General features: G+C 50.0%; 1 protein-coding gene, 1 long non-coding RNA gene and 1 other non-coding gene across 3 annotated transcripts; 1 reads left to right on the forward strand and 2 right to left on the reverse strand.

Moving 5' to 3' along the window:
- Positions 1-400: 400 nt before the first annotated feature.
- Positions 401-26,669, reverse strand: P4HA3 (prolyl 4-hydroxylase subunit alpha 3). The gene is made up of 13 exons (XM_032955379.2): positions 25,797-26,669; positions 21,992-22,161; positions 17,327-17,535; positions 15,974-16,126; positions 14,640-14,691; positions 13,786-13,949; positions 11,515-11,691; positions 9,722-9,786; positions 7,894-8,053; positions 7,075-7,137; positions 6,352-6,420; positions 4,800-4,896; positions 401-2,649 (listed from the first exon to the last, which is right to left on the reverse strand). The coding sequence occupies exons 1-13, from the start codon at positions 26,006-26,008 to the stop codon at positions 2,579-2,581; spliced, it is 1,662 nt and encodes a 553-aa protein (XP_032811270.2). The 5' UTR covers positions 26,009-26,669; the 3' UTR covers positions 401-2,578.
- Positions 6,704-20,943, forward strand: LOC142924740 (uncharacterized). Its single transcript, XR_012941816.1, has 4 exons — positions 6,704-7,178; positions 13,810-13,955; positions 15,995-16,192; positions 19,302-20,943. It is a non-coding gene; the product is annotated as an uncharacterized LOC142924740 (long non-coding RNA).
- Positions 26,670-26,714: 45 nt separating the features above from the next.
- TRNAK-UUU (transfer RNA lysine (anticodon UUU)) lies at positions 26,715-26,787 on the reverse strand. The gene has a single exon. It is a non-coding gene; the product is annotated as a tRNA-Lys (tRNA).
- Positions 26,788-27,837: the final 1,050 nt, after the last annotated feature.

Below are 27,837 nucleotides of genomic sequence, written 5' to 3' on the forward strand. Positions count from 1 at the left end.
GGCCTTCATGGAACAGTGGATAAAGGGCTGTACTCTTTACTTTAGAATGATTGCTTTAAGACCGATATATCCATAGCCGCTATTGCAGCAGAAACAATCAAATCATTATCTGAAACGCAATCGATATCGTCTGAGCTCCAAAGCTTAGCTACCCGCCACGTGCTGCAGGTAGCCACAGGCGTCTGCAGAGTTTGCTACGTTTAGTGCGGCAGGGTCAGTGCAGCAAAATCCATCGTTGTGCTGCACTTCAATGCTCCCACAACTACGACCGCCAGCTTCACCGACCCGCACTGATTTATCACGGTGAAGTACGGTCAAAAAAACCCCCACGCAGTCCACGTTACAATAGGGAGGCCCTCATCCAGCAGTGGATTGACAAAAGGGGGTGTACGCGTGCGCGTTCCGTGGTTGATTTTTTTATTTTTCCATCCCTCCCCTCCTACCACAACAACAACCGCCATTCGCCACTAAGTGGCGGTGACGTCACCACGACGCTTGTGCCAGGCCACGTGCACCTTGAGGCCACGTGAAGTGTCGAACGCCCGCGGCAGACCCAGCAGGTGCCACGGGTCGACTGACCGAGACGACTGGCTCCTACAAAGCATTCGCCCAACAGACGCGTCGCTCCCCTGGGCCACGCAGCTGTGCTGTCAGATTACCTTCTCGGCTCGGACGTGTACCGCATAACCCTCCTCGCACTGGTCACTAACGCGGAGCCTTTTACATTCTCTCTGGTTGGGTTTTTTTTTACAACCGAATATTTTACTTTTTTTATTCTTTTCGTTTTCCTTTTTCTAACTCGTTTTGGCAAAAAGAAAAAGCAGCCGGGAGTTGTAATTTCTGTTCCGCGTCAGACAGGCATGCCCTGTTTCCTGCATTCACTACGTTTTATTCCCATTAAACAGAAACAGATTTTTTTTTATTTAGACTAGAGGAATCTGATGAGCTGTAAAGCTCTCTTTAACAGATGCCCAGTATAGGTAGGTCAAACAAAGGGTGAGTGGATTGGTGGTGCAGTGGTTCACGCACTGCGCTATGAACAAGGTGACCCAAGTTCGAAGCCAGTCCACTGCTAATATCAGTGGCGAGTGATATCAGAATCAGTACTGGGCTCCCCCTTCAACAGCCCATACTGATCGATGAAGTAAATATGGTCAAACACAACCCTCATTAATGACCAATATGGCAATTAGGGGAGGCCTTCATCCAGCAGTGGATTGATAAAGGGTTGAAAAACATGACGAAATGACAATCGCAAACATATCGAATTTCTTCATCCAAATACAGTAAGGCTTTTTTCCAAGTGAGGACAAGAGCCAAGGTGATAAAAAACCCCACATACAGGAAGCACGTGTGCAATTTGCGTGACTAATCTGCCACAGAATGGCTTTTCTTTCGAAAACGAAGCATTGTGATCGTTTGTGGATGCCTTGCAGTCGCGACGTACTAACGGGACTGTATTATTGGCCTTTTTGTTTTCACCCAAGGCGCCAGCGTTTACTTTTAAACACAGGCAGTGGTTTTTTATATATATATTTATTTTCTCCACAGGGCCCAGTGGAGGGCGTGCGATGCGTCGTCATGCGAGGTCGTTCAAGCCGACTCGTACGTCTTGCCCCCGGCAAGTGACACTCCGCTTCCCTTCAAGACTCGAGAACTTTGCCTCGCACGCACTACGCCGTTCACTTTTCTGAGTCATTTCCCCACAAGTGTGAACGGTGCGATTGATTGCACCATCTTAACGATCGGCTTTCATTGCTTATTATTTGTATTGTTTTGTTTCAAACAGTAAACAAATAAAAAAATGGAGCTTGGTCAGGACACGTTTCCGGAAAAGGGCATCACGGCTGACGGTCAGCGAACGGAAATGCAGGCGGCCGCCAAGGGACGCGGCGCCTCCGATAATCACGTCCACCGGAGGAGATGGAGCGATGAAATCGGTTCGCGTGCAGTTGCCGCATCGCAGAACCGTGGGGAGGCCTTCTTGCTTGCGAGATAGCGATGACTTGGGGAGGGCTTCATCCAGCAGCGGATTTGATCATGGCTGATTTTGATGATGATTGACGATGATGATTTGTGTTTGTTGTTGTTGTTGTCGGTGTATCGTCGTTGTTATTGCTGTCGTTCCACGGTGTTGTTTTCCCCTGTGCAGGAAGTATCCGGGAGAGGGTCGGGCGGTTCCCGCCCGGCACGTGTTCGGAAATTTTCCAAAGCCCCGCGTTAATTCCGCTGCCAAAAAATGCAGTCTTTCAACGCCGCCTGCACTCGAGTGCTCGCTCGCTCGCCCCAGAGGCCGATTCCGCTTGTCCTGACGCACAGCGAGTCTCGTCGATCCGTGCGTGCGTGCGTGCGCTCCAGCTTTTGTGCTCTTCAAATAAAATAACACTCTTTAACATTTGTCGAATAAATTATTAAATAGCGTTTTTCGCACGGTGGAACGTCGTCAGGTTGAAGCGGGCGGGGGGAGGGGGTAGGGGGGGAGGGGGGGTGGTGGGGGGAGGGGGAGGGTGGGGGATGGGGGAATGTCGCCCATGAGGTTTCGCAGAGGCTGCCTCCGACGGTCGTGCCCTCGCCGTTGTTACTCGCGAGGGTCGAGACTGCACGGGCGACAGAACTCCTGCCCAAAGGCACGCACCCACTTGTTTGCGACTGCAGAGAGACGAGACACCTCCGATCAGCACGGATGGCGACGTGCGGTGCGCGAAAAAAGCTCAACATACGTGCGTGTGTTTTCATGCTTGCTATACACATAGAAAGACAAACGTTCCCCCCGTACGGTCCGTAACAGTGTCGGGGCAAGTTCTGTAAGCAAGTACCACCTACGAAGGCCGCCACAGCACACGTGGGGGTGGGTGGCCAGCACCACACTCGGCCGCCTTTGTCCCAGTGGCGATATTTGCACACCGCACCAGGTACTCATTTGAGGCCGAGTCTACCTAGGGGAGGCCCAGGACCGCTTCAGATATTCGACACCAATGTTGGCCACGAGCGGGAATTGATCCCGGGTCGCCTAGTTCGTGGCGCAGCACGCGAACCACTACGCTACCGCTCCCCCTCTATAACACACACACTCACTCTAAACAAGACTCTGCTGCTGTGGTGGAATTCTGGACTTGGAATCAACGCGGCGTGGCAACTGAAGGAGTGGGTTCAATAAATGTCCCCGCCTCTGCTGTCCACCCAGCGGTATAAACAGGTACATCGCAGTCAGTGAATGGGCAGGCCACGTGTGATGGGGTAAAACGGGGGTGATCCCACCTCTTTAACGATGTCTTTAGCCAGCGTGGATGAGTAGGCCAACGTACCCTCTACAGTGGCTCTCTACAAAGCGCTCTCTCTCTCTAATGGAGTAATTGCAGGGCTGCATCTTTAGATTTTGAACAGGATTAAAACACAAACTCTTTGGTTCTTTCGGTAAAGTCACGTAAGTTTAAATTAAAATATAATAAATCACAACGTTTCGGACGCAACGCAAGCGTCCATCATCAGGTACCTGATGATGGACGTGACTTTACCGAAAGAACCAAAAAGTATGGATTCCTACGGTCACGAAAGCTTCAAATCAAGATTAATACACAACTTTCGCAACCTGCAATCCTACTGAACACCAATGTCCAAGCTCTGTTCAAGCTCACGAATTAGAATTAGCTTTTTTTTCCCCTTCCAATGTTTCTATTGGCATTGTGAGATGTGTGGAATAAATTTTCATTCGGAAACTTTTGCAGCGAGCAGTGCACCAGCGGGGCTACTTCTGAAGTCACACAGACAAGGCCCTTTATTGACGCCAAGGGTACACATTTTTTCACATGTCCCTATCGAGAGTGTTGCATTCAAATCAATCTCATGTTTAATTCTGTGAGCACATGGTGAGATAAGCACAAAATCACATTCATTATGATGGAGGGGGGGGGCGGGTAGGTTTGCAGTCGTAGGTCACAAGGCTGAGACTATCAACTCATCACACATGAGTAGTTGCCCAGGTTTAAACCCAAGAACTCGGCAGTGCTGGCTCAGTTTTCTGGGAATGGCCTTAGCCCCGAGGCACCCGGCCACCTCATAAACATAATTATAGATAAACAAACTAAAATGGCTTTCCAAATTCCAGTTCAACCAAACCCCCATTGGTCTACCTTTGCACATCTGCTACGTGTCTCCATGCACATGCCATGTCTACACTTGGTGCATCTGGTGACGAGTTAAAACAAATGGAAGCCTTGTCCTATGGTGGAGGTGTGGGGACTGGAGTTGAAAGGTCAACGTTAAGCTTTTAATGCGTCCCCAATGTTGTCCCCACTTGCGTAATGAGCATCTCACCGTGAGGCAAAGGATCCATTCAGGTCCCTTGCAGAACTGTGCAACCCATTGTATTAGAGAGCAGCCCACTGAAGCAGCCACCACAGAGCTAACCTCTGAAATCCAGAAAGTTCGGGGCAGCACTTACAACCCACTTTGCCCCTGAGAGTAATGTTCATCGCATGACAGTCAATCTAATATTTTTTTTCATTCTCAGAGCTCAAATGTAGCCAACTAAAGTGCTTAATGCGCCTTCATTTGTTGCAGTCATTGGTGATCAAACTGAGACCACCAGCCCACTATCATTACATGTGATTGAAATCTGCTTTTTTGAGCTGGCCTCAGCGGTGCCAGCTCAGCACTCTGATTAGCGATCCATCTGGCAGCCACCTCTCAGGACTGTTAAACTTCCCTGCAACGGGAGCTTCACATGGCACGGGGCAGCCGTTGCCGCCTTCATCTGCAGCTCTGTGCAGCTTGGTGAGAATGAAACCTCCAGCACGTACCCCACTTGTTGCCGACCAGCACGGGGCAGCCGGCGTGCAGTGTGTCCCCGTCTGCCTCCCCGCTGCGCTTCAGGTTCCACCAAAACACGGCGGCATTCTGCTCGAAGCAACGTCCGGGGGAAATGGGTGCGGAGGATCCGTTGGGGGGGGGGGTGGGGTGAGGGTAAGGGGGGCGGGGGTGGAGGGTAAGGGGTGGGGGGGTAGAAATAATGCGGCAAACGGAATGGGAGCCTTGCTGTTTAACATTTGACCGCTCACGCAAGGGTACTTATCAAAATACTGCACGGGAAAAACAATGGTTTGCCACCACCTACCGCTTCTAAGCGTCTGTGCGAAGTACAAAAAAAGCGACGTGAAAGTTGGGATGTTGTTAGACAATAAAAGGGATAGTGGGCATGTATTGATTACAATTCAATGAAATAATGCAGTGTCACGATTCGATCCAATAATTGATTATTGATATCTTGAGAAATTTAATTGATGATGTGTCATTGCACGCCTCATAGGAAGTTGGCTGGTTTAGTTTGTACAAATTTTATTATTATTATGACATACGTAGCATGGTATATTTTGACAAGATATTCATGCTGCTGCGACGAGAGATTAAACAATCGGCGCAGGCGCCTTGACGCCTCCCAGCATCTGTCACCCCATGAGTCAATAACCATGCGGTGGGGTAAAGTGTGTGGGTACCCCCTCGACCTATTCCAAGACATCAGCATGGAAGAGTAGACCAAAATATCCGCAGGAGTGGCTCTCCATGTGACTCATTCTAGTGGGGCCCCTCTCGCCAGAGTGGCGTGAGAAAGCCGTTGCAGGGCTGCACCTTCACCGCCTCTCTGTGCCGTTTAAACATTACTTCTTGGCTCTTTCGGTGGAGTCGCGTTGGGGGGGAAGCAATAAAATAATAGAATATATATGTTTGTTGTTTTGTTGTTTCCCTTCGGCGTGGCTTTGCCGAGGAAGCTAAGAATATGAATGCACATTACAATTCCTTATAGGGGAAACACATACTAATTAACGGATTACTAACATAGCATAATCACTAACACACATTACAACTAATTACTAATCTACAACTCATTACTAATCAAAACCAATGACTGATTACTAATCGATTATATAATTACAATACCCCCCCCCCCTCCGCCTCTAATCACTGCACCTGATATGAGTTAAATGATGACGTCACCCTGCTGCTCTATTTAAGACCGGGAACAAGTGAGGGCTTTACCATTCTGGCGAATTGCCCGATGATGCTGGATGTATTTACCAGCGAAACATCGTACTCAAACTGTAAATGTTGTGGATTCACTCTTCAACACACCGGTGGGCTAAAGTAGTGAATTATTTGTCTTTTGTCAACGTGACACTTTTTTTTTTGCTGATTGGCCGTGTCGGGTGGTGGAGGGTTACGACACATTTATAAATAACGCGATCTAACCCAAAAATCTTTATTATGAATCACTTGTCGTACTTTCAACAAACATCAGAAGCGGGGGAAAACATGTATGAATGTATGTGCCGTGCCTTCCATAACACTTAATGTTACCTTAATGACTGGAACGCTGAAGTTTTTGTAAATGAATGCCGTGGAGCCACCCACCTCCACGGAGCTGAGCTGCGTGGCGAAAAGCAAACGGAGACTTAGAACGATCCGTAATTGATTGTACAGAGCATTCATAAACATGGTGAAGTGCTCGAAACGATAGATTGTGTTGTCAGGTGTCTTTCCTGTCCGATACAATGGGCCAGATTCAAGTGCTGGCGAATTCAGCACAGCGTCACATGTCCATATAAATATATATCCGAACGTGACGTCATGTCCGCCGGAAACAAATTCAGAGGCTACGCCCACTTCGGTATTTTGGCAATGACGTAACCGTCTTTTTTCCCATCGACATTTTTCACAAATCCACCTGCGCCTCAGTCCCCAGCGAGTCGGATTCGTGACGTTGTCCCTGCGTCCCTTTCCGTGCGCATTTTTGCTGCTGTTGCTGAAAGTGCTCGGGCGCGTCTCTGCCACCAAAAAACGGCGTAAAATCCGACGATGCAACGTGCTTTTGGGGGTAATTCTTTCCCGATGTGATTCTGGCCAAATATCTTTAGTCGTAAAAAACACGAATAATCCGCTTTAAAAATGCAGGTGCATGCCTCTCTCTCTCTTTTTTGTTTTACGATGGTTTTTGCGTGAAAAGAGTTTCACGAAATACCAGGGCGGATCCTGTGACCTTGAGAAGTTATACGTATGAAAAAAAAAGGTTGTGCAACTCACGTAAATTAAGATGGAAGCCACTCGATTCCCAGCTGGCATGCGATACAAGGAGCTGTTTTCAGACTGCGTAAAAAAAATGCATTCGTGAAGAAGAAGAAAAAAAGGTACACGCGCTCGCTTTTACATGTCAATTATTGCAAAGTGCTCGCTAGTCATTCACAGCGCAACCGGCCCAGACAAAAAAATTCTTGAGCAAAAAAAAAAACTACTCAAGAATTAAACAAAAATGTCAAGTGCTCAAGGCGACCAACGCAAGTGTGTGTGTGTGTTTTTTTTTTGTTAACAAACTTTTTTAAGACTCGTGGTTCATTTGTTTCATGCAGTGAGCCATTGCGGGAGTTGGCACAGTAAACGAAACCGCAGATGGAGTCAATATTCATCAGCATTTGTAGACAGGAAGGTTCCTCGTGCATAGGTGTTGCAAGGCGGTGAAGATCTGCAAAGCTGCCAGCCCTGGGCCCGTCAGAGGAGATCATCAGCCTCCTTAATATTGGTGAGATCTCAAAGTGTCTCCTCCATTTCGGTACTGTCCATTTAAAGCAGGGGTTGAGCAATGGTAGCGCGGTTAGCACACTGCACGGTGCCTAGACAGGACTCGGTTCCAACCCTTTGCCATTGCTGCACCAAGTTGCCATAGCTGCTCATAATCAATGCATTAACGTAGACAATTTCCTGCAGCGATTACCCTAAAATCCCCCCCTCCCCCCCCCCCACAGTTTTTCTTTTCACTGCAGTCACTTCGCAAGCGAGCATAGCTGAACGGCGGCGATGCCGGTTGCGCCTGTGCCGGTGGCGAATGTCGACGGTGGTCTGGCTCACCGTGGCGTGGTCGTAGTGCGGCTCGTAGTGCCCGGCGATGCCGTAGTTGGACACCTGCAGCTGCTCGGCGTGCTGTGGGCCCGTGTCGAGCCCCGTGATGGCCGCCACCCTCCGGTCGAGACGCCGGATGACGGCGTCCTGCTCCTGCTTGAGCCACGCGCTGCGGGCGAGTCGCGCGGCCCCGCGAGAACCGGCACACGTTCGTTGACGACAGCAGGGGGGTGAATTGGATGCACCGTCTCATCGATTCGGGGCGATTCTTTTTGTTTTTATTTTGTTGTGGGCTTTTATTATTACTTTCTTTCCCAATAGCTCTCCGATGTCATTTCGGGTCGCGCCACGTTTTGTTCGGGCTTCATGTCCGACGTTAAGTCGATGGCCACACGTACGCACGTGTACGTGTGTTGAACTGCTTTCGCACCGTACGTAAACAACCGTGCTAATCGGAGGTGCGAGGGCAAGGACAACAAACTAAACACAATAAGCAGCTCCAAAGAAACGAGTTTTCAATCTAGATTTACAACAATGCCACGCATAATCGACCTATGTTTCGTCTTTAATGCCCAGCTGGAAGCAGGCGCCATACCCCGCAATTCCCTGCGGAAACGGCTGGGCGGCTACGGGAGGGGAACTGACCTTTGAACTCGAGGCAAAATGGCCGAGTGGCTTAGCACGTTCACCGCGGAGCTCTGTGGCTGCCTTGAGGGAGCATCGCAATGTTCAAGGGCAGGGGAAACGTTTCTACCAAAACTGCCAAGCCAACTTGCTTTGCTGGACATGCCCGTTTCATTCATTTTACTTTCAATGTGGTTGGATTTTTTTTGGCAGAAAAAACAGATTTCGTGGGTTTTGTTGTTTTTGTTTTGCTGGTGATGACAATTCACGATTGTTTGTTGAAGTTTTCTCGTAAAAAAAGAGCAAGAATGATACCGTGATGAATTTCTATTTTATATAATAAAAAAAACATCTCACAGCACAGCTGAGACTGATAATCAAATTCATAAAGCCATGTGTTTTTTCCAATCTGGCGTGCAAAGAAGAAGTTTGGTCCAATGTTTCCTTGGCGTGTTTATTTTATTCATTTAAAAGTTACTTTGGAAACAAACTTATTATCACACTTGTTTACAAACTCGGCTGCTTACGAATAAAGCAGACTTCTTCAAATTGATTTTCATGGGAACCTAAAATAAAAACCGCATTATTTTCCATACTCACACTACTGTGGGTTCCGCGGGTGTCAGGACACACCTAACATGTTTAGATACGGCGAAAAGACTGGCACAATATTCATAATATTCATAAATCCACTTCAACAAAGATGCTGACTGTTACGATGACCTTTAATTGCAGAGTAGTGCGCAAACAGTCAGCTCAAAAACTTGAGTCAGTAGCCAGTAGTTGCGTAGAATTAACAGAATTATATGGTAGCAGAACTCCTCTTGTATCCATTATCCATCAAACAAAGACAGTCACTGCATCGCGCGCTTTCAGATGCGCTCCTGCGGCCGTCTGGAACGCTCCTTCGTTCGAATATTATAAAGCCGCCGGAGCTATGCACGTTTAAATCTTCTTTAGAACCGCTTATTGTGTTTAGTTTGTTGTCCTTCCCCCGCATCTCCGATGGGTGCGGCTGCCTACGTACGGTGCGAAAGAAGTTCGACACCCATACGTGCATACACATCCGCGATGAAGTGGAGGGTGAACTTCAAGGATGCTTTCCATAATGTAACCAGCAATCGGCAGGAACCATTCGCTCGGAGGACGCATCCGGCTTCCAAACCGCGTCCGCACCGCTCCTCGTCACAATGCGCTGCTCGTTCGTCCTTACCTCTTGCTGATTCTGTACGACACTGTCGTCTGCTGTCCGCTGGATGCGACGACTGACCTCTGCAACTGCACAAGGTTAATTAGGGGATACACGTCGTTAAGCCTGCATCGTCACGGGCTACCGGCACCTCTTAAAACCGTTGCGTCCAGTCGCTGGGTTACACGCCCGCTTCCGTGCCTCCGTAATTGCACTCAAACCTCAAAACGCTCCAGGAGGAAACGGAGAAACAATGAAGCAATTATAGGGGGCGGATGTGGTGTCGACAGTGGCATTTCTGGTGTCCGGTGCGAGGAGGGATGGGTGGGGGATGGCTGGGGTGGTTTGCAGTGGAATTATCTGCTAATGGGGTTTGTGAGCCCCATGTGTCAAGCAGGTGGAGGCAGTGGGGGGGGGGGTAATTGGAGAGAGAAGGCTTGCTTTAAATTTGTGATCAATTAGAGAAGTGGCCAATCTGTCTTAAGGTTCCGGGTTTTACCGCGCGGTGTTTGGTACCAAGCCCGACGTTTTGCTCCAAGTGCTGTGACATTCTTCAGGAACTGAAGAGGCTTACGTGGAGAAAAACGTGGGAGATAATGCCCAACAACACGCGGATAATTATAACGCCCTGTTTATCACGCATCCCAACTGTCGAATCCTCGACACTTCTCCACTCACCCATCCACACTTCTCAACACACCCCAACGGGATGGGAAATTATTTTTCTCAATCGTAAACTGAAAGTAACGAGAGACAACAAAGCTAATCTTTGTTCGTCCCAGCTCTGGCTTTGGGCATCTGTTTTTCCACATTAGCATTTCTTTTATTGCTCAGCGAGCGTTGGTAATTCGGGTGAAAACATTTAAAATCTAATTGCCGTGCTTCTCGGTGCAATAAAATCCGGCGTTAATAATCCGCGTTTCCAACTGGAGCGCATCCTCCCAATAGGCAAAGTTTATGATACAAACAAATGAAGAGCCCACTGAGATACTAAATCTTCGTGGGCACAGCTATCGGGTACCATATTTCACGGCCCTGAGACAAACAATAATATCAATGCTCAGTTTTATCGTAATCGCCATCATTCTCAAGGGCCTGCGTGCTCTTCGCTGTTCCTGTCTTTAAAAACATTTGGCGGCTGGAAAAGCCTGGAGTGGCAAACTTACGTGGACGTGAGCACATAGCAAGTTGCCAGAGGATATTATTATTACAACAATAATAATTGAGAGACCCTGTTTTCAATCCACCGCTGGACAAGGGCCACGCCCTATGCCTGCGCTGGTCATGGGGGATATTTTACCATACCTTGCGATGCTGGTCCGTGTGCGTTGAATGAAGGCGGGGAGCATAGCCATGGAAGCATAGAAGTACAGGAAAACAATGGCTTTGGCTACTTTGTAGGCTTTCGTGGCTGTGCCGTGTATAGCTCTGCGGCGCGTTTTCGGGTTGTGCGCACGTGTTGCTTGGCAAGACATCCTGCGCAAACCAACGCCCTGCACTATCCCAAAACACATGGTGAGAACAGTGGACTTTACTGCGCTGCCAACTCAAGTGCGCGCGTGTGCGTGCGTGCGTGCGTTTACTTTTAGCTTAAAGCAAAAAGGGGCAGACGCCTGTCTCACAAGACGGGCAGTGACCATGTAATCTACGCGATTCCGCTTAGGCCCAAATGGCTGATGGATTAAACCGTCAAATAAAAAACACATCTGATCAGACTTTCACGCGGGAGCCACTCGAGGCCCTCGCAGAACCCCGACCGCTCTTTCGCCGCCGCCCCCCCCCCCAACCCCCGGCATTGCGCGGTGGACGCGGCTCACCATGGGAGCGGCGAGCTGCTTGATGCGCTCCGTCTCGTGGTCGCGCACGAAGTCGTGGAACAGGAGGACGCGGGGCCGCAGGCTCAGCAGCTCTTGCTTCACCGGCTGCAGGCGCAGCAGGGGGCTCCCGTTGTCCTCGTAGGAGCAGCCGAAACGCGGGTCGCGGTACGCGTAGCGCTGCGTGCGGAGGAAAAAATGAACGCACGGTTAGCGAGCGCCCATTGTACGTAGTTGGCGGTGTTATATGACGAAAGAAAAAGGCTAACGAGAGAACCCCTTGCCATTGTATTTTGATGGTGTGTATGTTGTGTGCGGTGTAGCGGTTGGCGCGCTGCGCTACGAACCCGGTCACCCGGGTTCGATTCCTGCTCATGGCTAACACCAGTGAGACGATTATATGAACCCGTCCTGGGCCTCCCCTAGGTCGACTTAGCCTCAAACGAGCACCTAGCGCGATGTGTAAATATTACCACTCGGAGGTCAAAGGTGGCCTAGCGTGGTGTTCGTCACCCACCCCTTTGTGTGCCATGCCGGCCTTCATAGGTTCTCCCGAACAGCACTTGCCCCAACAGTCTGTTATGGCTACACAGAGGGTCTGTGTCTTTGTTGTGTGAGGGGGACTGGCAGTGTAGTGGTTAGTTTACTGCGCTACTCATACCCAGTTCTTTGTGTAAACATGAGCGTGAGCAAGTGGCAGACAGAGGCATACGAGCGTGGTGCTGTCCATACAACCTCCTCCTGCACAGTTCCAGCTTCAATAGGTGCTCGTTAACGGCACTTGCCCCAGCTGTACGGCCATACGGGGGTGGGGGGTCGTTGCCTCGTGCGTGTGAACGGACGTGTGAGTGTCTGTCCTGGGCCTCCCCGAGGTAAAACCATTCTTCACTCAATTCCTAGTGTGGCATTTAAAAAGCAATGGGGAGGGGGGTGGGGTTAATACAGCCAGACACAGTCCTGGTAATACCACACACTTGCGTGCCATATGCCTGCTTTAATCGGTGCTTCTCAACACCACTTGACCCTACGCTCTGTGAGACTAAATAGGCGGTCCTCCGTGTGCGAGTGTGTGCTAGGGGGCCGTCCATAAATGACGTCACGCACCTAGGGAGGGGGGGGGGGTCAGACATTTGTGACGATGTGTGACGAGGGGGGGGGGATTTGAGAAATGTGACGTCACATCAAATACGCAAATTTAAAAAAATATATATTTGCTATAACAACACTCCTACAACATCAGAGTGCAGCGCCACATTACGCACTACAATGACAATAGTTTAAAGCGATTTGAAGCATGTTTTATTTCCAAAATGGAAATATGGTTTTGGGGGGGGGGGGCAGAGCTTTGTGACGTCATATTTGAGGGGGGGGGGTCTGACTTTTTGTGACGCCATGTGACGAGGGGGGGGATGGGGGATAAAAACTCGTACAAACTCGCGTGACGTCATTTATGGACGGTCCCCCCAGTGTGATTGAGGGGGCGCAGTGGCGCGGCGATTGGCGACACTGTGCCCCAATGCCGGCCACGTGAGTTTGACGCCCTGCCACGGCTAACGTCAGGCGGCCCCGTGTGACGCCGTGCCACGGCTAACGTCAGGAGGCCCCGTGTGACGCCGTGCCACGGCTAATGTCAGGAGGCCCAGTGTGACGCCGTGCCACGGCTAACGTCAGGAGGCCCCGTGTGACGCCGTGCCACGGCTAACGTCAGGCGGCCCAGTGTGACGCCCTGCCACGGCTAACGTCAGGCGGCCCAGTGTGACCCCTGCCACGGCTAACGTCAGGCGGCCCGAGTGAAATCTGAACCAAATCTGAACCAGTTCTTCAGGTCGACTCAGCCTTACAACGGCACCCGGTGCCAACACCAGCCAGCACTGGGGAGAACAAAAAAACCGGGGCCGAGTGGTGGTGGTGGTGGTGGTGGTGGTCTTCATAAGTGCTCACTCCCAGCACTTGCCTCAACAATCCGCAGGGAGAAATACAACGCGGACTTCCGTAGCACCTAAACGCGACTGCATCTCAAGACAGTCTATAGAAACGAGGGGGGTGGCGGCATACTGATTTTATGGAGAGAGTTTATCCATAGGGCAAGGGAGACAGCAAATCACGGGAAGGAAGGCCTTCAGCCTGGACTTGACGAGGGCCCAGGGAGGTTTACAGCGCAGACGGCTGTGGGAAGAGTGTTGCAGAGTGTGGGCGGCAGTCGAGGTGAGCGGGCGCCCTCACCCGGGCCGCGCGCGTGTGTCTCTCTGCCATTGCTCTCGGCGCCGCTCTCACCTGGTTGCCGTGCGTGCGGCACAGGTACTCGTAGGCGTCCCGCGTGCGAGGGTGAGTGCTGCGCGGACGGCCGACCGGCGAGGGGGCGACCTCCCGCTCGCCCGCACTGCCCAGCATTTTCACGTACTTCTGCAAGTTCTTCAGAACCCTCTGGTGTGCCGGCTCTGTGGGTGAGCGAACAAAAAAAAATTTAGCTCAATTTTTTTTTTTTTAGCAGGTAAGGCACCCACTGAGCAAAATAGCTGTTTGTTTTCATAAGCGACCTGGCCATATGATAGCTCAACGAAGTGGCTTATCACGTGGAAATTTCTAGCAGCCAAATACTCTAAACGCATGTTTATAAATGCAAAGGGAAAAAAACCGGAGGACCCGGAGAAAACTCCACACGACCAGGTGGAGAACACGCAAACTCCAAATGTTACAGGCGTCAAGGTCGGGATCGAACCCACGACCTCCTGTATACCAGGTGAGGTAGTTAACATCTCGCCACCGTGGCACCACTGGATAGGGGCACCCAAACCAGTCAGGTACTCGGCGAGAAGCGAGGCAAAATGTCCTCCCAACGTCAACCCACGCTGACCGGCATGGTGAAGTATGGTCAACCCCCCTCCCCCCACCAAATACAATAACCTACATCATGACTCCCAGTTCCCATCCGCTACGGATCCACAAACCCTGGCGTCGGTCAGGATGGTGGAGGAGCAGAGCAGGGGGTGTGCTAAGAATCGCTGGCTATGAACAGGACACTCTCTCGATTTGAATATTCATTATCTTATGTTAATTCGTTTTGAAACATTTTTGCTTAATACTTATTTGTGGAATACATTAAGTAAAAACAAATCTAAGTTGCTTACCATATGAAAGTAGCTCAGCTGAAAGGTTCATGGCTTTCTGGATATTTCCAATCTGCATAAAAAATATATATCACCATGTTAGCGAAGTAAAGTTTACAGGGAATCCCAACTGGAATTGGAGTTTGATTTGAGGTTGAATTAAGTAATGCACAGGTACAAACACGTGTTAGTTTTAATATTACCCGTATCATTTTGCTCGCTCATGGTAAAACAAATTGAATACACGCTTTCATCCTGCAGCACGTTTGTCTCAATCAGAATCAGAATATTTGTACTGGACGAATCCGATGAGCTATGAAGCTCTTTTTCACAATGTTAGGCGCCTGCGTAATTTCATAGAACAGTCCTCCGCTTTGAAAACAGGAAACTGTCAATATGACACCTTTCTTTCCAGTATCAAAATATAATAATAAGTTTGACTGTGTTGTAGCTGCTCACCCCGAGCTAAAAATGCCCTGATAGTGCATTGTCTTTGTGCTGTTTGCCTTTTGGCGTTCTAACACTAGGCCATAACGACAATGCATACATTACCAGAGCATGTTTTGTTTGCATGTTCACCACAGGTATGTGTGGTTATAATGCAGACAGGATTCCTTGAAAAAGGTTTCCGTTTGGTGTTTTAACATCTTAACACCTCTTTTATTGCCAGAAAGGGTAAAACCTACTCTTATAAGAAACTGTCCAACGATCTGCACAATCACCTCCATTCGATTAACTTCCACAATGGACCGCAGCTCCTAAGAACACCCCCTTCACCTTCAAGGGAAATGCTTCACCGTACGTTTGGGCACCCCAACCCAGATCCGTCAGACGGAAGCGACAACGTGGCTCAACAAACACTCGCGAGCAGGTGATGGGACAAAGATGTTAACGCCCTCGCGTGGTATGCAGGAAGTCGTGAGTTCAATCCTGACCCTGATTCCTCTATATCTGGAGTTTGTGCGTCTCTCTCCCAGTGGTCGCATTAACTTTTCTCTGCAGGTCCTCCGGTTTCTCCCTCCACATTTAGAATAATGCGTTTAGAGTATTTGGCTGCTATACATTTCCACGTGATAGCTCCACAAAGTGGTTTATCATTTGTGGCCAGGTCACTTCTAGCTCAGTGGGCACCTTACCCGATAAAATAAAATTTGTAAAAATGTGTTAGAATCAATCCGCGACATAACGAATGATAAATTACGCTAATGTTCAGGGCAGCCAATATATGTTTTCAACGGGCAGGCTAACAGCCATGGGATTCATATGCCAATTATTTAAATTGTATAAAAAAAATTGTTACAATGAGTGGCGGAGGGTGTTGGGGGAGGTGGTGTGCGTTGGGGGGAAGTGCGTGCCTTGAAGTGCGTGAACGCCAGGTGGTCCAGCGCGTCCACCATGCTGGCGTGGTCCTCCAGGCGCCGTGGCGAGCCACGTCGGGCCCTGAAGCCCAGCGCCGACAGCTCCAGCCAGGGCAGCGAGTGGTACCAGTCGCCCTCCTCGTACGCCACCTGGGAAGGAGGGCGGGCGGAGAGACGGATGGGCGGGCGAGTGGCAACACCGGCTCAACAATCGCTGTAGGTGAATCGCTTCAACCAATATTGCATGTAAGAGAGATAGATGTTCATTATTCAAAAGAATCCAAGAGCTACGATGAGAATAAGAGTCTCTATTAAAAGGGAGAACTGGGTCACAATGGCGATACAAAGCAATACAAGGTGGAGATAAAGGTGCGGTCGTGCAATTGCGTGCTCACGGCACTGCTGGTGTAAAGGCCTCCACTAGAGGGAGCTCTAGAGAGCCCCACTAGAGTGGTATTTATCAGATTCGTATACATACAGCAGTGGGCGCATGTAAAATTGGCAACTCGTCCAGCAGCGGATTGTGCAAATAAATATGTAATTCAGTGGCTTCTCACTCCACTCTGATTGAGGAGCAGGTGAGTTATTCCACACTGGGGCGACGCTGGCCAAATCGCTCAGCGGTTGAGCAAGCGGCTCGCAATCGTAAGTTTGAGAGTTCAAATCCTGGTTGAGGATTGACTCAGACCATCATTCCCTCGGGGTCAATAAAATAAGTACGTACCCACTTTGTGGATAAGTCAACAGTGGTTGTTTTGTGTGAAAGACTCTCCCCAGACATAGGAATGTGGAATTTCGACCACTGGGTCAGGGTCTGCTAATGGGTGAATAGCACTGCCACAATGCTCATTTGAGAAAGGAAATCACTTGACCTTGTATCCGAACATATTGGATGCGCTTTAACAGGAGAGGGTGCCGCAGTGACGAGATGATAACTGCCTCGCCTGGTATACAGGAGGTCGTGAGTCCGACCATGATCCTGCCACATGTATATGTGGAGTCTGCATGTTCTCTCCGCGGTCGCATGGATTTTTCTCCGGGTCCTCCGGTTTTTCCCTCCACATTTAGAAACGTGCGTTTCGAGTATTTGGCTGCTTTAAATTTCCACATGATAAGCCACTTTGTTGAGCTATAATTTGTGGCGAGGTCGCTTCTGAAAAAGAGCCAAATAGCTCAAGTGGACCTTACCTGGTAAGTAAGTAAAAAAAAAAAAAATTCGTTTAAATGTGTAAGAATGAATCTGCACCGGCATGAATGACAAATTATTGTTAATGTTCAGGGGCAGCCCAGAGGTCGTCAACAGGTGGGCTAACAACCGCCGTGATCCATTGCGCGCCTCTCGCGGCGCACCTTGCCAAGGTGAAAGCAGTCGTCGGCGGAGAGTCTGGCTGCCACCGTGGCCCCGAGCGCCAGGCTCGGGGCCTGGCTGCGGAAGCGCCCGGCGGCAAGGGCCCGCGTGTCCAGCGCGTACACGTCCTGAGCGCGCATCAGGGCCCGCGCAGCGCCCTCCAGGTCCACCGCGCCTGGCACGGGGCCCTCCGCGTAGGACTCCTCCAGCACTGGAGAGATGGGATGGGGGTGGGCGGCATCAGGGAGAGGACTGTTCAATTATAAGCTAAATCATTTTTTTATTTTACCGGGTAAGGCTCACTGACAAAAATGCAGCCCCTGCTGTGTTGAGTTGGTTTTAGCCTCCTCACCTGCCGATTGCTCATGAACAATTAAGCGTTGGGTGTCGCAGTCCTTTCCTGTTATACATAGGGGGTGAGAGCTAGAGCATAATGTCTGCATCGCACTGTTTAAGCGTTGAACATTCGATGAAAGTTTGTTTGAAATCTACTGTGCCGTGCCACTCCCCTGCCCCCCTGCCTGAGGTTTTGTATGCCTCCCACCCTTAAAACAGGGCCACGCTGCAGGGTTGTCTCAGTGGCGATTTAAGGCGCCAGGACAGCAGGTAGCAAGCATCTTCCCTACGGTGCCAACCCTCGAGGTCCCTACGGGCAAAGCCCTCAAATGAGTTCACCTCCTAGGGGTCTCCCATCCCCCCCACCCCCGACCCCCCACTCTCCCCTCCCAGCAGGCTCCCTATCCCCCAAGTCTTGACAGCAACGGTCGATCTGATGCAGCCGCAAGGCCCGTGTGTCGCCCCCTCGGCTTCCTCCTCTTCCTCCCTCCTCCACCCCACAGGGGTTCTCCATCTCAGAGAGGCCGGTGGGGCAGGGTCAGCCGAGGGGAAGCCAGACCCGGGAAGACTCGAGGAGCGGAACGCAATGGGGAACCGCGGGCCAGTGTTTAAAATTGAAACGCACATTTGGAGTTGGTTTATTATGTTATGGCCATGCCTGATATTACACAGGGCTGTTGAAAAAAGGGTCCCGCATTGCCGTTTAACCGCTGCTGTGAGCCGTGAAAGTGTGAGTGCGTGTAACTCAAGACATGCGCCTGCATGCAATCTGTGTATATCGCGGTGTCTATGGCAACATTTAATGGTTCATTTTTTTTTGTATTAGTACTGTATGTAGAATGGAACGACCGAAAGACTTTTGTACGCACTTGGTATGTGGCCCTGGATGTACAACACCAGCGTGTGCGTGCATGCTTTGTGTGATATGTGTATGTGCGCAGGCGAATGATGTAGTGGTTTTCACACGGCACTATTATTCCAGTGACCCGGGTTGATTTCTGGACGAGGCATAGAGCGGCAGTGCCAAATGGCATTGGGGCCTTGATCTGGGCTCTCCAAAGGTTGACTAAAGCCTCAAAATGAGTCCCCGATGCTGCATGGTCACTGGGGAAACGAAGGCATCCAGGCGCGTGTGGAATAGATATGTGTGATGTGCGGGAGAACAGGCACACCGCTTCCCGTGAACTCGAGTGCGTGGGACAAAAGCCACGTCCGATTCGAAGCTCGCAAGCAGCTGCGCCCAGGATCATTCCGTATGCGAGACCGCTTGATTTATCTCGATATCCTATCAGAATGTAGATATAACACGACGCAGATGGGTGGAATTCCGAACTCGGGATGCGACCAGCTCTGCGCCTGCCAGGCTGTGCAAGCCATGCCCAAGCGGGCCGTCCGGTCGATGTCGAATGCTCGCGCGCAGAGGAAAGTCGTCGGAGGCCAACCGAGAATTTAAAAAAAAAAACGCGTGCGTCGCGAGAAGCTGCCAGAATTTGCGTTAAGAGGGGAAAAGGCCTTATATGGCCATGCTAGAATTTACACTTTTAGTTCTTCTTGTTAAACGTGTTTTTCTGACACTACCATCGAAAGTCAATCCACTGCTGCGTGAAGGTCTCAGCCCCGCTCCCCCCACCCCCACCCCAGGGCAATTTCCATCCTTCAAGAGCCCCACGACGGCGTCAATCCACCTGGCAACTGCGACACGTGCGGACCGATCCCGTCGCTCCGTCGCCGAGGTGGAGGCGTTTTTTACCCTTCTCACGGATTTGCCTCTGAATAACGGCGGCCCTTTTCTCCCCGCCAATGTGAGTCAAAGGGAGGCGCTTTGCTCATGCTGTAGAAGCGAGTGCAAACGTGTGCCGCTTATTTAGCTTACTAAGGCAGTGAACGTTAAAAGGGTTTCCTGAACGTGTGTTATGGCACGCACCGCAAAATGCCCCCGGTGAATTAGACCCTCCCCCGCCCCCATCACATTTCCCGAGCCCTCCGTCTGATTTAGGGCGTTATGCTGAACTGTCACTGAAAAAATGCGTTCTAAATATAGGTGTGACGCGACCGCACAGGGATTTCGCGGTTGTGCCGCACGGGATCTCCGGGTTGCGTTTTGCAGGTGCGCCACCGGGTTTTGGTCGGCACGGCGTCCGACGTTTCGCGCCGGTAGCTTCTTAGGCATGCGAAGCGAAACGTCGGACATCGCCGCCGAAACAAACGCGCGGGCACGCAGCTGGAAACGCCTCGGAGAGATGTGAGCTAGCGTGTTTTTACTACTCGAGGCGTTTCGCTCGCTTCAACGGAAATGTGGCATGGAATACACGTGCACACCTTAAGCGCACGCGTTTAAGTACAAAGTACCGCATGCTATGCACGGTTAGTAAACAGCAGTAATACGTTGCATACTAAACCCACACATTTGCACATAATAGTACAAATGTTTGTCGACGTAAAACAATATATATATAACCTACTTCCCCAAGTCCATAAGCATGTGTTTTCCACCAGCTTTTGATTAGGGTGAGAAAAGGCACCACTTCAGGCTTTCTCAGCGTTCGGAGCACAAATTGCCGCTGGGTTCCCAGATGTTGACGGCAATACCAGAGGGGGCGTTACGGTGGTGAGATGTTAACTACCTCGTTTGGTACACAGGAGGTCGTGGGTTCGATCCCAACCCTGACGCCTGTTGTATATTTGGAGTTTGCTTGTCTCTCTCCCCCTGTGGTCGCGCGGATTTTTCTCCAGGTCCTCCGGTTTGACCCTCCAGATTTAGAAACGCCCGTTTAGAGTATTTGGCTGCTATGAATTTCCACACGAGCGATCATTTGTGATAGCCAGGTCGCTTCTGAAAAAAAAGCCATATAGCTAAGTGTGGCCTTACCTGGGTTAAAATAAATAAATATCGTTTTATAGCTTACTTCAAACTAAAATGATGGCGAGCATTCAGAGCAAAACAGCAGAATCGTATAACCCTGCACACGGTTTATATCAATTGTTGGGTGCCCTTTGAGTTGTCAAGCCTGGATATGGTTATGTTTTATACATAAGCCATTGTGTTTTTTCTGTCATGTAATAGTTGTATTTAGTTTATATAGCACTGGATACTTTTTACCGTTCAGTGGTTTGAGCGTGGGAAGAGCGTGATAGAAATCAAATGCATTATTATGGTTAAAAACAGGTACATCTCAACTGCCCATGGGCGTGAGCGGTATATGGGGACACGAGAATATGTGTTGGCTAGTTTAGGTGTCTCAAAATAAACCAATAAACTCGGATCCCGCATGTAGCCATACAAGGCGTGTGTGACATATGTACTGTAAGAGCTCCTTCTGAGCCATATATATATCATCACACACTCCCCAGCCACCTTTGTCTCGCCACCTGCTGATGTTAACCACACCACTGCATCGGGTGTTAATTAAAAGGTTGTATTTACTGTGGCGGTTCGAATCCTGGCCTTAAGCTAACAGTGGCGGAGTGGTATCTGCATTGGTCCCGAACGAAACCTCCTTCAACCCACAGAGACCACCGTGGTGAAGTGTGGTCAAACTACCGGCATGACCATCACGGTGTAGGAAAGCAATCATCATGCCATGGATTGACAAAGGGCTGCGTAACATTGCAACATTACCCACTGGTCATCCCAGATCAGGTGCAGTTACCAACCATGATATTTATATATGTATGTTGAACTTCTTTCGCACCGTGCGCATGACCGAGAACTGAGCTCGGGTCACCGAAATCGTAACCATGCGCTTGCACCACTTATGCAGACGTGCGCACACAAAAAAAGACAAAGATCCCCCGTGTAGCCTGTAACAGACTGTTGGAGCAAGTTCTGTTAGCGAGCACCTATGAAGGCCGGCACGACGCACGAGGGGGTGGGTGGCCAGCACCACGCCCGGCCGCCTTTGTCTCCCCACTGGCGATCTTTAAACACCGCACCAGGTACTCATTTGAGGCCGAGTCGACCTAGGGGAGGCCCAAGACCGGTTCTGATAATCGTAACTAATATTGGCCACGAGTGGGTTCGTAGCGCAGCGCGCTAACTGCTACACTACCGCTCCCCACCACTTAGGCCAATACCAACACCCGCCATTCGCCACTAAGTGACGGTGACGTCACCACGGCGCCCGTGCCAGGCCAGGTGCACTTTGAGGCCACGTGAAGTGTCGAAGGCTCGCTGGCAGGAGCTCTCGGGACAGAGCCAGATGCCATGGGTTGGCTGACCAAGATGACTGGCAGATGCACCGGCTGTGCCCCCCTACTGTGCCACTTAGGCAGACGCGCACATACACGCGCGCACACGCCGTTGTGATACACACACACTAACGCGCACGCACCGCGCATGTTGTCGTCCGCTGCCGGGCTGTGCACCACCCGTGCCCACTCCAGGTGCAGGCGCTTGATGAGGCCGAAGGCGTCGAGTGGATTGGTGGGCACCGCGCCCTCCGTGCCCGCGACCCGCGCGTCGTAAGCCCGCTCGTGCGCCCGCTGCACTTTGTTCAGGAACCTGGGAGAGGAGGAAGCCATCGTCGATCCACTGCTAGATGAAGCCCCCCCCCCCCCAAAGCCGTCGCCATTCCCCCCTCCCCGCCTCCCCCACCAGTCCCGCAACTGGAGGATGGCGGCGATCCGTCCAGGTTACAGCACGCGATCCAATTTCATACCTCCATCTCCGCAGTGGGCGTCCTCTCAAACAGGTCTCCTCCATTGTCTGCCACTCTGCTGTTAGTTTCAACCACCAGCCATCGTCCCTTTTCTCGTGAAGGAATTGCCGTGTGTGTGGTTTTTTTTGTCCACCGTTCAATCGTGGACTTTCCTACCTTCTGGACTCTCAGTGTGGGAGTCCGCTAATGTGCTGTTAATGGCATGAAGTGAAAACTCAAATTGGATGTTATGGGGGGGGGCGGGTTGTACAGTGACCAGGTCTGAGACCATCGACTCGCTGCACGTGAGAACGCGGTTTAAGCAAAGGGGCCTGCCTGGGGCTACAATTGAAGCTGTGGCTCTTGCTTCGACTCGAGTGGAGAATGTGCTCATGGCTCCTGAGGACACTTATCACGGGGCTCATCGATCACTCCTCTTTTCAGCCTGTGGTTGCAGAGACATGATTAAGTATCACTCACTTAACGCGTTTCTCACGCCCTCTGGGCAACAGTGGCCAGTCTCGCAAACTCGTGGACCTCCGAACCCGAGGGCAATGGTGGGCAGGAAAGTGCATGTGTATATGGTAGAGCCATCCCAGTGTTTCCACACAACGACAACAACAAAAACTGCTGACATCAAGTGGAGCAGCTACCACTAAATGCGCTTAGTGGTATGTTAATCCAGCGGGGAATGGATGGCATGTTCCCCAGGTACACCTTTTTCTATTTATTATTGTATTTTTCAACAATTTCATCCCGATTTTGCAAATATGCATCACGTAATGAGACAAAAAGTCCATCCACATCTCTCACAGAACAGTGCAGCTCTTCACGTTAGAGAATGGCGGACGGAATCAGATTCCGCCGAGCTAAACTCTGAAATGCATTCGAGTGAACTCTGGTCCACACAGTCGGCTGGAGCAATTTCCCTCTCACTCAGCCAGGGAGAGTAATGTTCTTCTATTCAAATTGAGCACCATTACGCTCCTGGCCTGACCATCAAGTCACTTGGATTCGAAGCAAAGATATCAGCAGTGCCAACTCAAAGCTGACCTCTAAGTCACCCGGCCACCTCCATCTAGGTATTCGTTAATAAATCAAATTTATCTGTCAATGGATTGCCACATGCTTATGCGCAATGGCTGTTACTCCTTTGTAAGTATTTAACAATATATGGACCAGAATACGGCACTTTACCACGGGTCAGGTCAAGAGTGTTCAGGACTGGCCCCTGCCATGGCAGTGTGGAATTTCCAACAGCTGGATCTTAACCGTGGCTCAAATGTAAAGAGGGCATGAACAAGATTCGAAGCTTTCGTGACTGCAGGAATAACTCTTTGGTTCTTTTGGTAAAGTCACGTAGAAAGAAATTAAATTAAATAATATCATATTATTATTTTTATTATGACTTAATCAAATAAATTTATTTATTATACACATTTTTATATTATTTATAATATTTATACTTATTTAATTTCTTTCTACGTGACTTTACCGAAATAACCAAAGAGTACAGTATGAACACTTAGATACCAACTTTTGTTCAACATAATCAAGGCATGCAGGTCTCCCGAATGCTTCAGTGTATCAAATGATATTCAAGTGGTGCCATCAACGTCATCACAGTTGCGTTTCCGTGTATAATTCACAGCCGGCTGTGCACCGAACAGTGTCGAGAAGTGTAACTTCAGTAGCGCATACTCTTTGATTCTTTCGGTAAAGTCACGTAGATATAAAATTAATAGATGCTACGTCAGCAGTTCTCCCGCTGTGTTTGTTTCAACCTGATGACGGTTGCTTGTGTTGGGATCGAAACGTCGTGATCTATTAATTTTCTATCCACGTGACTTCCCCGAAAGAACCAAAGAGTATGGATTCCTGCAGTCACGAAAGCTTCAAATAAAGATTCAGTAGCCCACTTTATACACAAGCTCGCAGCTGTTATGTAAACGCCTTTCAAAGAGCGTTCGTTCGATATCGGCACGCAATTCTCTTGTCATCGCGAGCTTGGTGACAAACCATTCGTGACCGGCCCCATCAACTCGCCGCATCTTGAGAATCCGGCCGAAACCCGGATTCGAATTCATGATCTCAGCAGTGGTGCCCATTCAGTTCTCCGACTCGAGTCACCCGGCAATTTCTGAAACGCTAATTACGAAGCGTATATCAATGCATCGGTTCGTGGACTGGTAATGATTTTTAAGGCCCACGTTAAATTAATAAAATCGATTTTGTATTTACTTTATTTTTGCCTTTAGCCTGACCTTTTCATTTTTCTGGTAAGCAGCATCAGAGTCCTTTGTCAATCCACTGCTGGATGAAGGCAAACCCCCCGTCATTGCTGGGGGTTGTTTGACCATTCTTCCCCACACTGGCCCATGCTGGGTTGGAGAAGGAATGGGCCTCGGGACCGGTTCACATATCGCTCATATGTGCTCATATGGCCGGGTTTATAGCGCAGTGCGCTAACCACTGAACCACCGCTCTGCCCCCACACATTCATTTAAACCTGCACGCCGTCTGCTGTGTCTGTTAAGAGCCAGAGCCCCTCTCCCCTGCCACCACGGGGTGTAAATCCTTTACCCCCGTACCAAACCGTCCGTCTCTAATCATACACTCTCTCCCTTCCTCCCACTGCCTGGGTTAGTTCTTAAAACAATTCATCATTCGTATATACTGTATTGTTTTTTTTAACCTGACCTTTGCGAGCGCTGAAATTCATATTCATTTAAAGGAGGAACAAAACGATACAGCCATTTGTCAATTAGCTGCTGGATGATGGCATTCCCTGCGCCATGACGGACACAGAGGTTGTGCGAAACAGGTGGCTTTGTTTGTTTTTAATTGTTATTCATTTTATTTTTTCAGGCTACAGTCTACATTATAGACTGCCAGTACACTCACCGAGGTTAAGAACCAGGCTACAGTCTACATTATAGACTGCCAGTACACTCACTCCGATTAAGAACCAGGCTACAGTATTTTTTTTATTTTGTATCTTTTTATTCACTTTATTTTTATTTTTCTATCTACCTGACTTTACCGGAAAAAAAAACAAAGAATATATTTCACCCCGCTGGTCAATGCGGATTGGTTAAGCGGCTGAGATCTAACTCAATCTCTGCCGATGTTCGCCGTGATTGGGAAACGAACTCCCGTTTCCCAGTGGCACCGGCCAACACCACACTGCCCGGTCACCACATTCGGAAGAAGCAGCCACCTCTGCGTTAGAGTTCATACACATCACCAGAATCATCATCAGCAGCAGCCATGAGCAATACATAACTACATGGAGGCAATCTATCGTCTTATACCATTTATATACGGTTTGGTCACCGACCAACGTGGTGTCTAAACGTGACATCATCCCCAGCGCACAACAGCGAGGCAGACACGTGCATCCCGAGTAAAGAAAGCGCATCCGTTAATAATAACAATTATTATTATTCAGAGCAGGCGACATTCGTCGGGGAGTCGGTCTGACGACGAGGCGACTCACCTGCGCAGGTGCTCGAGCCTCGCCTCCTCCAGGGACAGGTACTCTCCGAGTTTCTGCACGAGCCTCTTCTCGCTGGACACGGCCGCTTGGAGGTCAGACAGCGCGGTGAACATATCCGATCCCGGCGCGGATGACCCAACCGTACGGACGCTAACGCCGCACATCGCCATCGCAACCAACATCGCCATCGTCGTCGTCACAACCACCGCCATCGCTGTATCATCACCACCACCACAATCGACGGTGGTTCGAGGCAGCGGTCAGCAGGGTCGGCGGCGCGCGGGGAGCTGCGGACGCGCCTCGCCGAAAGGAGCAGGGGGGAGTGGCTGCTGTGGCTGAAGATGAAGCGTGGGAGCACAGAGTCGCGAGGAGGAGAAGGACTAGTAGAAAGAAGGAATGAGTCGAGGGCGAAAAGAGGAGCAAGAAGGAAGGCGCCGGTGCGGCTGAAGATGAAGCCGAGACGCAAAAGGGTCGCAAGGAGGATGAGCGCAAGGAGGAGGAGGACGATGCGAATCTTGGAGTGTCCCGGTGGACTTGGACGACTGTTCGCAAAGAGGGGTGGGGAGTTTTGCCTCGAGCCACTTGCTGCTCAGTGCGTTTGCGGCGCTGCGTGCCGCCGACTCTACATCCCCTAAAGTTTCACGCGCAGCGGTGATGCAAGTGGCAGGGGGGGATGGGTGGAAAGAGTGGGGGTTGGATAAATGACTCCGTGGCCGGAGGGGGAGAAGGGGGGTGGGGTGACACGAGGAGGAGGATGAGGGCGTGGCGCCTTAACTCGGTGATCATCGTCGTCATTATCATCATCAATGGCCGTGGTCTGTTCACTGCTAAATGCAGCATATCTTCCCAATTCCGAGTGAGTCTGTCACAATTGCGTCTCTCACGATGCAAGGAATTTATCTATTAAAAAAATACTAGCGCCCGAACAGGGACTTGAACCCTGGACCCTCAGATTAAAAGTCTGATGCTCTACCGACTGAGCTATCCGGGCTCCAAACACCAGCGCCTTGCTGTGATCTCTTAACCTTCATCTCAAATGAAGCGTTGTGATGACGAACACGTGTGTTTGTTGTGTGTAAACTACAGTGCATACATGCGAAACAACATCGCAACTAACACGTTGTGTGTCATTGCATAACAAGTGACGTATCCATACAATGAATAAATCATATCCACAATAAGATTTTTTTTTCAATAACACTAAATATCCGTTAATCACTGTTCTTACCCACGCTCATTCTCAGCCATGATGTATCCACTGCTAGATGCAACAATTCATCTATAGGCCCACGGTCGCGATATGTTAACTATCTCGCCTGGTTTACAGCAGGTCGTGGGTTCGATCCCAACATTGAGCCTTTATATTTGGAGTTTGCGTGTCTCTCTCCCCGTGGTCGCGTGGATTTTTCTCCGGGTCCTCCGGTTTTTATCGCCACATTTTGTAATCACGCGTTTAGAGTAATTCGGCTGCTATAACCGTCCACGCGATAAGCCACTTCGATGGGCTATCATTTGTGGCCAGGTCGCTGCTGAAATAAGAGTCACAATGCTCAGTGGGCCTTACGTGAAAGTAATCTGGAATGCAGTTCATGTGAATGTCCAATTCGTTTTAATTTAATAGTAAAAAAAAATAACACGTATGCATTGATACACAGCAATACCCCGATTCACGTCTCCCCCTTTTACGTGGTTTCGCAAATACGTCGTCACGTCATTAACACCGCTGCCTCAAACCCCACACTTACGTCGCTGACAGCATCGTCCGTCCTTTCTCGTTATCCGTCGCCTCTCAGCCTTCGCCTCCATCTGCCCTGTCAATTGCTTCGATATACTGTATATTTAAGTGGCGGCGGATGGGGGGGTGGGGATATAAAGGCTGATCTTGTTCATCCTTTCAGTGAAAAAAAGCGGTGACGAGCACAGGATCCATACCCCCCACACACACACCCACCCTGTGTTTCCACAATCCGTGGAGGAGGTTATGATGATGATGGTGGTGTCTGAGATATAAGTCGAGGAGCATGGACTTATCTCCGAACGG

The sequence above is a fragment of the Petromyzon marinus genome, chromosome 16 (assembly GCF_048934315.1).
Source record: "Petromyzon marinus isolate PM22_M1 ecotype Great Lakes invasive population chromosome 16, UKy_Petmar_22M1.pri1.0, whole genome shotgun sequence".
Classification (NCBI taxonomy): domain Eukaryota; kingdom Metazoa; phylum Chordata; class Hyperoartia; order Petromyzontiformes; family Petromyzontidae; genus Petromyzon; species Petromyzon marinus.